The 13,955-nt window shown below is 39.5% G+C and overlaps 1 protein-coding gene across 4 annotated transcripts in view; it reads right to left on the reverse strand.

The window, feature by feature from the left end:
• Positions 1-5,773: 5,773 nt before the first annotated feature.
• Positions 5,774-13,955, reverse strand: part of LOC138946349 (monocarboxylate transporter 14-like) — a 28,572-nt gene continuing 20,390 nt past the window's right edge. For 3 of the 4 annotated variants that reach the window (XM_070317912.1, XM_070317914.1, XM_070317911.1), the window contains 3 exons: positions 13,465-13,660; positions 12,950-13,000; positions 5,774-7,305 (listed from right to left, as the gene is read on the reverse strand). In XM_070317912.1, the coding sequence (XP_070174013.1) occupies positions 7,160-7,305; positions 12,950-13,000; positions 13,465-13,660 (393 nt within the window). In that variant the 3' untranslated portion in view covers positions 5,774-7,159. The remainder of the gene's footprint in view (positions 7,306-12,949; positions 13,001-13,464; positions 13,661-13,955) is intronic. The other variant, XM_070317913.1, reaches the window with a different exon arrangement.

The following is a 13,955-nucleotide window of genomic DNA, read 5'->3' on the forward strand; positions in this document are numbered from 1 at the left end:
CCATCAGACATTCATCATTTTTATCCTGATTCTTTATAAGGGGGGGGGGGGGGGGAGGGGGGCACTGTATCTCATTATCCTGGAACAGAAAAGTCCATCAAAACTTATGAATTTCCAGTGATGTTTGCTAACTTCTGGTCTTGCATATGTCTGTGGATGTAAAGTTTTAAAACCTGATTCCTGTTCCTGCTTGTGCATTCGTCGGAAACAGTCAATTGTGTCTGGTCTTACCACCCACCATTGTTCCTGTTTGATAATGCTAAAAATGGCGATGGTTTTTTGCCAAAGCAGGTGTACAGTTCAAAAGATTAGTATGCTTTGAGAGGTTGTGTTTTTTCTTGCCATTCTTATCCCCAGAATCATAATTGGGATTTTTATAAAATGAGACCAGTGCTGTTAGTAGTCAAGTAATTTCTTTGAATTGCAGAATGTTTTGTTTGAAACAGCGTGGTTCACATGAACTGACGAAGACTGAGTCATGGGTGAAACTTTTCCGCCTTAGGGCGGAAATCCGCCAAATTAAATTGGTCAAATAAAGAATTCCTTATTTTGAAAATCTGTAAAAAAAGCCTGCGATCCGATCCGTATTTTCTCTAACACAGTGACCGGACATCGCTGAGCGCGCGAATTATCTGACTACAGCTTGGCATTTGTTATCATTGTTTTCTGTGCAAATTTGTGTGTTTGAGATACCAGGAGAGGCCTACTTTTACCCTTAAAAGCCTGATTTTTCGTTTCGATTTGCCCCTGCACCCCACCAGGGCCTGGGCGGTCCCTGGACCCTGGCCTCATTTTCCTTATTTTCAATTCTGATCAGTTTCAGCCATGCTGAGTGCGTTTTTACTGTCAGTTATCACTGTCACTTCTTTCTGTGCAAAGAAATGAACACTGCAGTGCTGGTAAACTTCTGCATCCTATTGCCTAGTGATTCTAAAATGCAACGAATGTACATGTGTAAATTTGCTGCAGTGCACTGTTCACTATTCTCTTAAGTTTGTGGAAAAGTGTGGCGCCGTAGTTTGTACATACTCATGCGATGCTGTGAGCACAAACAGGGTGAAGCTGAGTTGCAAGAAATTGCTTTAGGGCGCATTTTGATGCGTTATGCATTATCGAGATTAAAAATTTGAGTATATGAAATAGATTGGTGAATTTAGAACTGTTTGTTTGTGAAACATGTAGTTCACAGTAGCTCACAAATACACATCAAATTATACAAGCTGATTATTGGCAGAGCTTTTCAGTGCCTACAACATTTTCTGAGAATGCCTAACGACTCACTTTTTGGGTGATCTTTCATGGTACCTTCCTTCACAAGAATCTATGTGCAGAAAAATGTTAATTTGTACTTGTACAGGGAGAAGCAAGTTTCTGGGACAATAAAAGCTTCAACATCAGTGATTAAGACACCAGTGGTTGGCTACACCAGAACAGAATGTCCCTGATTTGGCATTCAGACTCAGACCTTAGACAGTAGTGTTATCATTAGTACTGTACAGTGGTACATTGTACCTGCATTAGGAGGCCATGCAGCTGGATATAGGTGGCTGCCAAGCAGTGTTGACCATTTTGTAAAAGATGATAGATGCAGGGATCGCGCTAGCTTTTTAAAAAACGCGTAAGTCATACGCAACGAAACGAAAAAACCGTGTCACGGACCAATATTTTTGCGTACTACGAAAACACGTACAGACACAAACAAAACACGCACGAAAGACTTAAAGACACTCCTTACCTAAATACGGCGAGTTTTCCTGTCGCACTCCGCGCACGCCTGTCGAATAACACCCCTGCTGTCTCCAACCTTCGGGCCTTGCGAGTTTGTTTCCCGCTCTAATACGACTAGACACACTTTCCGCCTTTTGGAAGCGCGAGATGGGAGAGCAGCTAATGTCTGTTTCATTATCCGACAAGACATTATCTGGTAATACCCTCGTTACGTTCGTTTGCGATACTTCGATGCAAAAAGAAACGGACTTTAGTTTTGACGCGCAGATTTCATGTGTGTCGTCACTTCTCGAGCCCTATAGTCAGTTTCAGGATCGGGTGATTATTAAGTCAGAGCAAAAGCGCTGCGTGAAGACAAGAAAAAAGTTACAATATTTTTGCGTATGGCTTACGCGGCGCGGCGAAAAAAACGCGTCAGCGACTTTTAAAATGCGTCAAATACGCAAAAATCGTGCGTAAACGCGATCCCTGTAGATGATTTATAAGTTTATCTTGTTGTGCTCCTTTATTATAACATTCAATTACGGCTTTGTATTTATAAAAAAGAAAACTGTTTAAACCAAAAGATGATAAATCAGTTGAGGCTTTTACCTGGGATAAGAACATCCTTCCACACCCCCCGCGGGTTAGAGGGAAGAATTTACCCGATGCTCTCCAGCATGTCGTAAGAGGCAACTAACAGATTCTGTTTCTCTTTTTACCCTTGTTAAGTGTTTCTTGTATAGAATATAGTCAATTTTTGTAAAGATTTTAGTCAAGCAGTATGTAAGAAATGTTAAGTCCTTTGTACTGGAAACTTGCATTCTCCCAGTAAGGTCATACATTGTACTACGTTGCAAGCCCCTGGAGCAAATTTTTGATTAGTGCTTTTGTGAACAAGAAACAATTGACAAGTGGCTCTATCCCATCTCCCCCCCTTTCCCCGTCGCGATATAACCTTCGTGGTTGAAAACGATGTTAAACACCACATAAAGAAAAAGAAAGATGCGTGTACAACTTTTGATGGGTCTGTGAAGGCATGCACCGTAGAAGAGGCATCGTTCAACAGCACACAACTTCCAAAATGAGCAGCTTTGCATCAGAAGCATTGCACATTATATTGTTTGAGCAGAATTATTCAAAATGCATACTCAAGTTGTTTTTGTTTCTGAGCATGTTTACTTAATAACGTGTAAATAACATTTGCAAGTTTGTATTGTTGTACCGTGCGCATAATTTTTCTTTCTGATCAAGCAACAACTTTTTGCATGTGATGATAGTGTTTAGGCAAGCACAATAGCTATTCCAGTTGCATGACCCTGTTAAGCTTGGATAAAGTAAGAATTGTCTGAGGATTTATCGCGTCAATGCATCTATCATGCACATTAGTTTGATGTTAGGAGTATGCAGATGCGCATATTTTGCCCTTTGTAGAGGGAAACTTTTGACTTTTAAACGTAGATGTTTGTTGACGTGAATTTATTCTTTTCTTTTTGTAATTTTTTGTTTGTTTTTGTTTATTGCTTTAGCAGATTATGTCTTGAGATGCTGTTGGTGTCATTTTTTCCACACGAGTTACTGGAGCACTTGTTAATGTTATTTGTGTGTGTTTTGAAGTGAGATTTGTGTGAGCGGAGACCAAAACCCTGTGGAAAAGAGAGGAGAGAAAGAATTGCAGGAGGGCAACCAAGTATGCCTTTATGTCGGAACACACGGTGTTCCGTATTCAAGACGATGCTAGTCATTTGTTAAAATGTGCTTTGTTATACGCTGTGGAGTCTTGCAGTTTAACTTTGTCATGCTTTGTCAAAAAGAACAGAATTTTGGACCAAAATGAGGGGTTCCACTTTCAGGGGATTAACTGTGAAATACGCAGCACTTGTTCCATCATGATTTGTCAAAATTGAAAGTATTTATTTTAGGCCAAAGGCAGAGGTCTTAGATCAGATTAACTGTGAGACGCACAGCAAGTTTGTGTATTTATTGCATTTGTTCTGATTTTATCAATACATGTATGTACAGGTAGAAAAACGAAACTACTTAAATGGCTAGGTACCCCCCGCGGGTTAGGGGGAAGAATTTACCCGATGCTCCCCAGCATGTCCTAAGAGGCGACTAACGGATTCTGTTTCTCTTTTTACCCTTGTTAAGTGTTTCTTGTATAGAATATAGTCAATTTTTGTAAAGATTTTAGTCAAGCAGTATGTAAGAAATGTTAAGTTGCATTCTCCCAGTAAGGTAATACATTGTACTACGTTGCAAGCCCCTGGAGCAAATTTTTGATTAGTGCTTTTGTGAACAAGAAACAATTGACAAGTGGCTCTATCCCATCTCCCCCCTTTTCCCGTCGCGATATAACCTTTGTGGTTGAAAACGACGGTAAACACCAAATAAAGAAAGAAATGGCTAGGTGCAATAGTGTCAAATGATAATTTCAACTGCCTTTCACCATTTCTGATTTTAGTGACCTTAACCTTGTTCTAAGGGGATGTATTTTTGATCAGCTTCATTTTATTTTTATTTTTTTAATTGTGAGGATTATCAGAAATGTCCTTTATGGCTTCCTTTGTAAGTTCCTTATTCCATTTGTAATATTTGTGTGACCACAGCATGAGGGACTGTTTACATTTTTGTTTAGTTGCTAGGGATGTAATATGTGTGTAACCATGTTGTTATTAACACTTCAACTGTGCTTGTTTCAGGCTATGATTTGTTTTGTTTGCGGTGGCCGCACCTAAAGGTGGTGTATGTACTTACCTTTCACGCCTTGACTTGTGTTGTCACGGCCACTTTCAGCGTAGGATTAACTTCTTGGATTTGTTTTCAGGGAATGTTACGGTATTTTTAATGTGGCACCAATTTGTACTGGCATTATGCTAAAGACATCATCACCTCATTTCATCTAAGTCACTGCATTCGCTACTGATTTTTTCTTTGTAATTGTATTGTCGTCATTGACTTTGTACAAATGTAACCCACTGATTATTGAACACGTTTGTGCATATGTAAGATATTTGTACATATAATGTAAATATTTGAGAAGATTGGAGAGACTGGAGGAGGGACATGGGAATATTTCATTGTCTGTGTGTACAAAGATTTTGTGAGAAGTTTTTCACCCGGCAGTTTGTCTTTTTTTCTTGAGGATTTTTCTTCCTCTGTTTATTTCTGAAGGTTACGTTTTAGCACGCACAGAGAGCAGTGTGCAATTATTGAATGTGGTAAGTTGTAACGTTTATTTCGTGTGTTTTAACAGCAACATTGTTATTAAACCTGTTTCCCTAATATGTTCTGTATTTGTGTTTGTGTAAATATTTGAATTGACATTTTTGTTTCCTTGTTTCTTTCTTTTTCTTCTTTTTTTGAATTTGAATTTTTTATTTGAACCATGACACTGTTGTGAGATGAAAGCAGATTGCTTCAAAAGCTTTAGAGTCATTGCTTCCTGCCTTTAGTTTGCCTTGAGGAAAAAAATGTCAACAGTTTAAGTAACGTAATGTTACAACAGACATTGAACACAGAAGTAATGGTATCATTTAATGAATTACACAAGGTTTTTTGTCTTGCAATTCCTTTAAAAAAAAAATGTAATGGACTATTTTGTTTCTTTTGCTAATGCTTTTCTTTTAGGGTAAGGTGCCATAGTGTGTGGACGTTTTTATGAAATATTTGATGTTTTGGTGAAACATCTGGCCTGTTTAATTTGCCTGTATATAGTGTACATTGATTGTTGTACAAAGTTGTATTTGAAAAGATAAGGCCTGAACGGTTGTATTAAATGCGGTATTGTGAGGAACAGGTGTGTGTGCGTGGATATATGCGTCAGTGTGTGTGTTTGCGTGTGAATGAACTTTATGAGTAACAGACCAGCTAACAGAAAACAACAATAACAAGCAACACACACACACACTCACCCATGCATGCAAGCACGCATGCATGCACACACAAACAAATACACATGCTGACACAAACTGGCACGCACACACACAAAGACACTATTGAAATGTCTGCACTCTGCTAAAACGACACATTCATTATAAAAATATACATTGACGTTCAGGCTTACTTATTCATTTATGTATTCATTTATTTCGAGGGCATATTGCAAGCTCCATAAAAAAAGCCTTTTGTGGTAGCTTCAACAAAGACAGCACCAGCTCAGGCACTGTATTCTGGGGATACCTCCAGCTTCGCTGGGATTAAAACGGCATCGATATCCATGCATATCCATAGATCGCACGATTTTTTTATATGCCTATTACCTGAGTTTTTTGTCGTCAGTCAGAAATAAATGCTATTCTCTCTCAACTCTCTCTCTCTCTCTCCCACTCTCTCTCTCTCTCTCTCATTAGAGTAGCCCCTCTCTGGGCGAGGGCTGGTTGAAAAAAATCTTGTTTGTAATGATTATTCCACAACCTTCGTAAAACTGATTTTTATATTTAGTCAAGTTTTGACTAAATATTTTAACATCGAGGGGGAATCGAAACGAGGGTCGTGGTGTATGTGTGTGTGTGTGTGTGTGTCTGTCTGTGTGTGTGTGTGTGTGTAGAGCGATTCAGACTAAACTACTGGACCGATCTTTATGAAATTTGACATGAGAGTTCCTGGGTATGAAATCCCCGAACGTTTTTTTCTTTTTTTTGATAAATGTCTTTGATGACGTCATATCCGGCTTTTCGTGAAAGTTGAGGCGGCACTGTCACGCCCTCATTTTTCAACCAAATTGGTTGAAATTTTGGTCAAGTAATCTTCGACGAAGCCCGGACTTCGGTATTGCATTTCAGCTTGGTGGCTTAAAAATTAATTAATGACTTTGGTCATTAAAAATCTGAAAATTGTAAAAAAAAATAAAAATGTATAAAACGATCCAAATTTACGTTTATCTTATTCTCCATCATTTGCTGATTCCAAAAACATATAAATATGTTATATTCCGATTAAAAACAAGCTCTGAAAATTAAATATATAAAAATTATTATCAAAATTAAATTGTCGAAATCAATTTAAAAACACTTTTATCTTATTCCTTGTCGGTTCCTGATTCCAAAAACATATAGATATGATATGTTTGGATTAAAAACACGCTCAGAAAGTTAAAACAAAGAGAGGTACAGAAAAGCGTGCTATCCTTCTTAGCGCAACTACTACCCCGCTCTTCTTGTCAATTTCACTGCCTTTGCCATGAGCGGTGGACTGACGATGCTACGAGTATACGGTCTTGCTGAAAAATGGCATTGCGTTCAGTTTCATTCTGTGAGTTCGACAGCTACTTGACTAAATATTGTATTTTCGCCTTACGCGACTTGTTTTACATTTTTATTTTATTTTATCTCTCAGACTTTTTCCGTTCAAAATCTCAGTAAGTTTACCTCCGTTATAAGACTCCCTCCGTCCTGACCTGAGTTTTGGGGTCAGATTTGTTGGGGTCATGAAATGGGACTTTCATTGTATACTACAAGTTTTCTTCATCTTCATCTTCCGTCTTGACTTTCTGCTCAAAGTCCGACTCCACAGGGTGGTAGCCAATGGGAGGTAATCCTGGGGCTCGACCACATGACAGGAACAGCAAGGCAATGGATGACAGGAACATGAGAAATCCTGAAACAGGGACATTACATGTGACAGGCACACGGCAAACAAACGGTATAATAAACATTGTTTTGACACAAAAATGAATGCGAATGTAATATGCTACATGTAGAACAAAAGATGCTGAACAACATGCAATAATAAGGAGTATGTATGTCTTACTTTACCGGCGCGGTTGGCGGCCTAGTGGGTAAGGCGTCCGCCCCGTGATCGGGAGGTCGTGGGTTCGGCCGGGACGGTACGCACGAAACACATAACAAATGTAAAGACGCACTGCGGCCGGGGTAAACCCAGCCGGGTCATACCGAAGACTTTAAAATTGGCAATCAAGTGGCTGCTCCGCCTGGCATAATTTATGGGGTTAGTGCTAGGACTGGTTGGTCCGGTGTCAGAATAATGTGACTGGGTGAGACATGAATTAAGCCTGTGCTGCGACTTCTGTCTTGTGTGTGGCGCACGTCAAGTCATATGTCAAAGCAGCACCGCCCTTCGTGGTCGGCTGGGCGTTAAACAAACATTTCGAGCTACTGAACGCACAGGGTGGGGAATAGACGATGCTAGGAAAGAACTCGGTTGTGACTGAAGAGTGAATACTCTTGAAAACATTGAGGCAAGCTTTCCCACGTGACGTGAGGGGTGTGTCTCCACACGTGGACAAGGAGCACGCACCTCGCTAGTGACTGGTCTATAATAATAATACTAATAATAATAATAATAATGCTAGCTATTTATATAGCGCATGTATCCAGGTGTTAAGCTGCTCAAAGCGCTGTACAATCAAAATACTACGACAACATAACATTATTTAACGTGCAATCACACACACAATCAATGAATAACACATTGCTCTATAACACATCACACACACACAATCAATGAATAACACATTGCTCTATACAACATTATCACAAACACACACATATCAATGAATAACACACTGCTATATAAAATATAATCACAATCACACACATATCAATAAATAACACATTGCTCTATAAAACATCACAATCACACACATATCAATGAATAACACATTGCTCTATAAAATATAATCACAATCACACACATATCAATGAATAACACATTGCTCTATAAAACATCACAATCACACACATATCAATGAATAACACATTGCTCTATAAAACATCACAATCACACACATATCAATGAATAACACATTGCTCTATAAAACATCACAATCACACACACATCAATGAATAACACATTGCTCTATAAAACATCACAATCACACACACATCAATGAATAACACATTGCTCTATAAAACATCACAATCACACACACATCAATGAATAACACATTGCTCTATAAAACATCACAATCACACACACATCAATGAATAACACATTGCTCTATAAAACATCACAATCACACACACATCAATGAATAACACATTGCTCTATAAAACATCACAATCACACACACATCAATGAATAACACATTGCTCTATAAAACATCACAATCACACACACATCAATGAATAACACATTGCTCTATAAAACATCACAATCACACACACATCAATGAATAACACATTGCTCTATAAAACATCACAATCACACACACATCAATGAATAACACATTGCTCTATAAAACATCACAATCACACACACATCAATGAATAACACATTGCTCTATAAAACATCACAATCACACACACATCAATGAATAACACATTGCTCTATAAAACATCACAATCACACACACATCAATGAATAACACATTGCTCTATAAAACATCACAATCACACACATATCAATGAATAACACATTGCTCTATAAAACATCACAATCACACACATATCAATGAATAACACATTGCTCTGTAAAACATCACAATCACACACATATCAATGAATAACACATTGCTCTGTAAAACATCACAATCACACACATATCAATGAATAACACATTGCTCTGTAAAACATCACAATCACACACATATCAATGAATAACACATTGCTCTGTAAAACATCACAATCACACACATATCAATGAATAACACATTGCTCTATAAAACATTATCACAAACACACACATATCAATGAATAACACATTGCTCTATAAAACATCACAATCACACACATATCAATGAATAACACATTGCTCTATAAAACATCACAATCACACACATATCAATGAATAACACATTGATCTATAATGGGCACACACACGCACTACATAAAACAAATTGCACAGTAATACATTATCACAAACATACGCACTCACGCGTGCGCAAAAAAACACATTCGTGAAAAACTATGTACAGTACATGGGACTTCTTCTTCTTCTTCTGCGTTCGTGGGCTGAAACTCGTACATTCGTGTGTGTGTTTTTTTGCACGAGTGGAATTTTACGTGTATGACCCGTTTTTTACCCCGCCATTTAGGCAGCCATACGCCGTTTTCGGAGGAAGCATGCTGGGTATTTTTTGTGTTTCTATAACCCACCGAACTCTGACATGGATTACAGGATCTTTTTCGTGCGTGTGTTCGGACACCGAGCTGAGTCTACACACAAAGTTGACTCTGAGAAATAAATCTCTCGCCGAACGTGGGGACTGAGCTATGAGCTACATCCCCGCCCGTGTACATGGGACAAAAGTGACCATCAGGAACGGACCAGGCTTGACAATTTATTTCACGGTAAATGTTTGAGGAAAAGGTGTGTTTTTAGTTTTGATTTGAACTGAGATAGGGAAATATCACGTGCGTGGGAAAGCTTGTCTCCACATTTTCAAGAGTATTTACTCTTCCACAACACAAAAAAACCCGGCAGATTTACTCCCAGAATTCACCTATTCAGCTCAAAAGGTACACACTTTTCTGACACTGTTCGCAGGGCCCACACACGGTTGCAAACCAAATCACGTATTCAATCGTTCTTGACTTCGTTAAAAATTCGATACATACGTCAATGAGATCCTTCTAGGTTTAAAAAGCTCAAATCCAAAGATAAGAACATTTGATGGTTTCTAAGTTGTGCGCATTACTCAAAGCATGGTTTGTGGGACTTACATCGGGTTCTCCCGAACAGTCAGGTTCGCAAAGAACACTGGCGATACCATTCTTAATGGTGCTTGTCACACTGAGTGTTAGATATAACGTGATGTCACACGCTTTCCTTCATTGCCACTACTAAAGCAAACGTGTGCAAGATTGTATGTTACACGCTTTGGAGCATGTGCAAGAACGGATTCAAACTCGAAATCGTCCCTCCAAAAGCCCCAAAATGCACACACGACTTTATTTCTCCTGGTGTTATCGTTTCTTCTCTTTACAAATTCTTCAACGCTGAGAATACTGAAAACGTCATCCCAGACGACAGTACTGTTTCCATACGCGAATTTAGCTGCCATTGGAAAGTGGCTGGCTCAGGAGGCCTGTTAGTCTGACACTATAAGGACAGAGGTCTGAACATAGATGACAAAGATTCCGGAATGAACAAACATTTCGCGGATGCAGACACAGAAAGACGTCATGAAGAATGCGATGCTTCAAAAGATACAGACTGTGACGATGACTGTGACGTTATTCACATACACCGAGACGTCATTCACAGTTGTTCGGTCACTTCCGTCAAAAAGTAGATCTCTCTACAATCCGCTGCTCCTGTGTTTAGGTTTGTCAAGCTTGAGTACACAAAACGTGTTTGTTCTCTCCTCTGTTGAAGCTGTGAGACATAAATGCTATTTCGACTTGTCGTGTGACAGAGTTTTCTTCCACATTCGATTAGCTGATGTCTAACTCAGCCTGACGGCTTCGTTAGACAATCAACGTAATCTCGTGTGGAAGAAAACGTCTGTCACACGACCAAGTCGGAATAGCAGGTAATGTTAATCTGTCGGATAGGCCCTATATGCTTTAAACCCTAAGCAAAAGCGGAACAAAGAATACAACCTCAAACCAGAAGACCTGTGCTTGAAGACAACTGGAGGCCATATCTTTCACTCATTGATTTTAAAGTACGAATGAATACGAACTTTACCGGTTATTTTTTTTATTTTATTTTTTTATTTTTTTTTTATTCTCTTTTTTGGAGTTTTTTTTTTATTTTTTTTTTTTTACATGTATAGTCTTTACATTACATTACAACACACAGGGAGTGGGGATGGGGGGGTTGTTCATGACTTGGTGGTCGTAGTATCAAAAATATGTAAGGGAAAAAGAACCTAAGGGTTACATCAAAACATGCATATATACATGCGCCAATCCTTGAAAAATTTATCTAGTGTATTATTCATAGCTGCGTTGTACTTTTCCCAAACAAATCTTTGCTTAAAATTTCTATTAAATGTCTGAAAATGAGGGATCTTTTTGTTCATTTTGGAAATATATATGTGGTGTTTGGCACAAATTACTAACACATCAAAAACGTTATCGGTGACTACATTGTTCCCCACTCCAAATAGAACCAGTTCTCTGGACAGTGTTATTAACAGCTATTGTGTTTTCAGCGTAGCAATAGGGTCCGATATTTTGACGAGACAAGTATAATGCCGACGAGTCGAAGACGAGTCGCATTATACTTGTTCGAGTCTAAATATCGGACCCTATTGCTACGCTGAAAACACAATAGCGATTATATAGCTGTTATGACCTTGATTTGTTGTTCCAAACTTACAAAATGACAGTTTTTGCGTCGATGCGTTGATCTCAGGTTTTGATAGCAGACAAACTTCTTACGCGCATCATGTTCGCGCAGACATGCACACCGCTACACGCTTTCTGACTTCAGGAAGAAAAACTGACTCCAAGTGCATTCGACTTCACAACACAGTTGTTGAAACAGCTTTTTAAGTTGTCAGTGTATGCTGTTGTCGATAGAAACATCGCCGTGGTACAGATGGGTAACCGGAATCATGCGTCGGCCATTTTTCTCAATATGCTTTTGGATATTGAGTAAAATGGCCGACTTCCGCCGCATTATGCTTTGATGATTGGAAGAGACCATCCAATCACAGCCCCCGAATTCCCCCACGTGTTCATCAGAATAGTATTGTCACAATGGGTGCAGTTTGCCTTTAACCAATGTACAAATTCTATCCAAAAAGTCTGCACTTTATCACATTCCCAAAACATATGTATAAGGGTTTCTTCATGTACACAATGGCGTAGGCCTATCCACAATTTTTCGCAAAAATAGAAACCGTTCTGTCGGCAAAATTCTGTACAATAATCGATACTGGAACCATCTCAGACAGGTATCCTTTGTTGTTTTAAAGACATGTTGAAAAATAACCTTCTTATCTAACAAACAGTCTAAGGATTCAGACCATTTTTCAATACATTTTGAGACAGTAACATGTTCAGTCAATTGTTTGTAAATAAATTGTGTCTTACCTTGACAAATATATTTCCACACAATGGGCTCTGTCATAATAAAATGTTGATCAAATTCTAAACCGATTTTTCTCTGATATTTTTTAACAGCCTGAATTACACCTTCATACAATACAAAATCTCCTCGCTCATTCGGATACCGGTTATTACCTTTGCTCAGATATTTGAGAAAAAAGGCTTCCGTGTAGATCATTATGTAATGGATAAAAAGCAATATATAATAACGGGAAAGGTGTGTTAACAAGAAAGAAGAAACGATTTGGGGGGGGGGGGGGGGGGAGAGGGCAACATACCTCCTAAATACATGCTGTTATTGTAGTCACCTGTTTCGTCCACAATCCAACCTGTCAAGGGTACAGCAGGAAATCAGTGGTAAATGCAATAATCAAGGTATATAGTGAATGCGACATACATATGTGTGTATGCATGCGTGCGTGTGTTTGTCTGTCCGTCTGCTTGTTTCTCTGTCTATCCATAAAGACTCTTATTGTCAAAATGATATTTCTATTACTGCGATAAAGGAGCACAATTAACATGTTACAAAAAACACATTCATCCAAATGTGTGTGTGTGTGTGCGAGCGAACGCGTGTGCGTATGTGTGCATGCGTACGTGTGTGTGTATGTGTGTTTGTATCTGTGTGTGCCTGCATGTTAGTGTGTGTGCGTGCATGCATGCGTGCATGCATGCGTGTGTGTGTGTGTGGTGTGTGTGCGTGTGCGCGTGTGTGTGAGTGTGTGCGCGCGCGTCCGTCCGTCTGTCCGTCCGTCCGTCCGTCTGTCCGTCCGTCCCAGGAAAGGACGTGTACCTGCAAGAGGAGGCGCCACGAGGTAGCCCAGGCCAGCACAGATCATCTCCACGCCAAAGGCAAAGGCCAGGCGGGGCAGGCCCACCAGCGAGATGGTGAGAGACGACAGCAAGGCGTACACGCCGCCATAGTACGTGCCCATGGCCACCGCGAAGGCAGACACCGAGAGCAGGTCTGTGGCGAACGGCAATGTAGCCTTAAATTGAAAATTAAATGCACTTGTTAATGGCATCATCCAAAGAACGCATTCAGGCGGTCTTTAATTGATCCAAAGGTCGGCTTCGTGAACACATCGCGAAGTCTTTTTACAGAAGAGTAAGTGCCAAAGCTTTGTGCAGCGGGCTTCGAGCAGTAGACTTCGAGCAGTAGACTTCGAGCAGTAGACTTCGAGCAGTAGACTTCGAGCAGTAGACTTCGAGCAGTAGACTTCGCGAAGTAGACATCGTCCAATTAATTTGAGGCTTTAAGCACATCTAAAGGTATGTGTCAAC

Source organism: Littorina saxatilis, linkage group LG13, assembly GCF_037325665.1.
Source record: "Littorina saxatilis isolate snail1 linkage group LG13, US_GU_Lsax_2.0, whole genome shotgun sequence".
In the NCBI taxonomy this organism is placed as follows: domain Eukaryota; kingdom Metazoa; phylum Mollusca; class Gastropoda; order Littorinimorpha; family Littorinidae; genus Littorina; species Littorina saxatilis.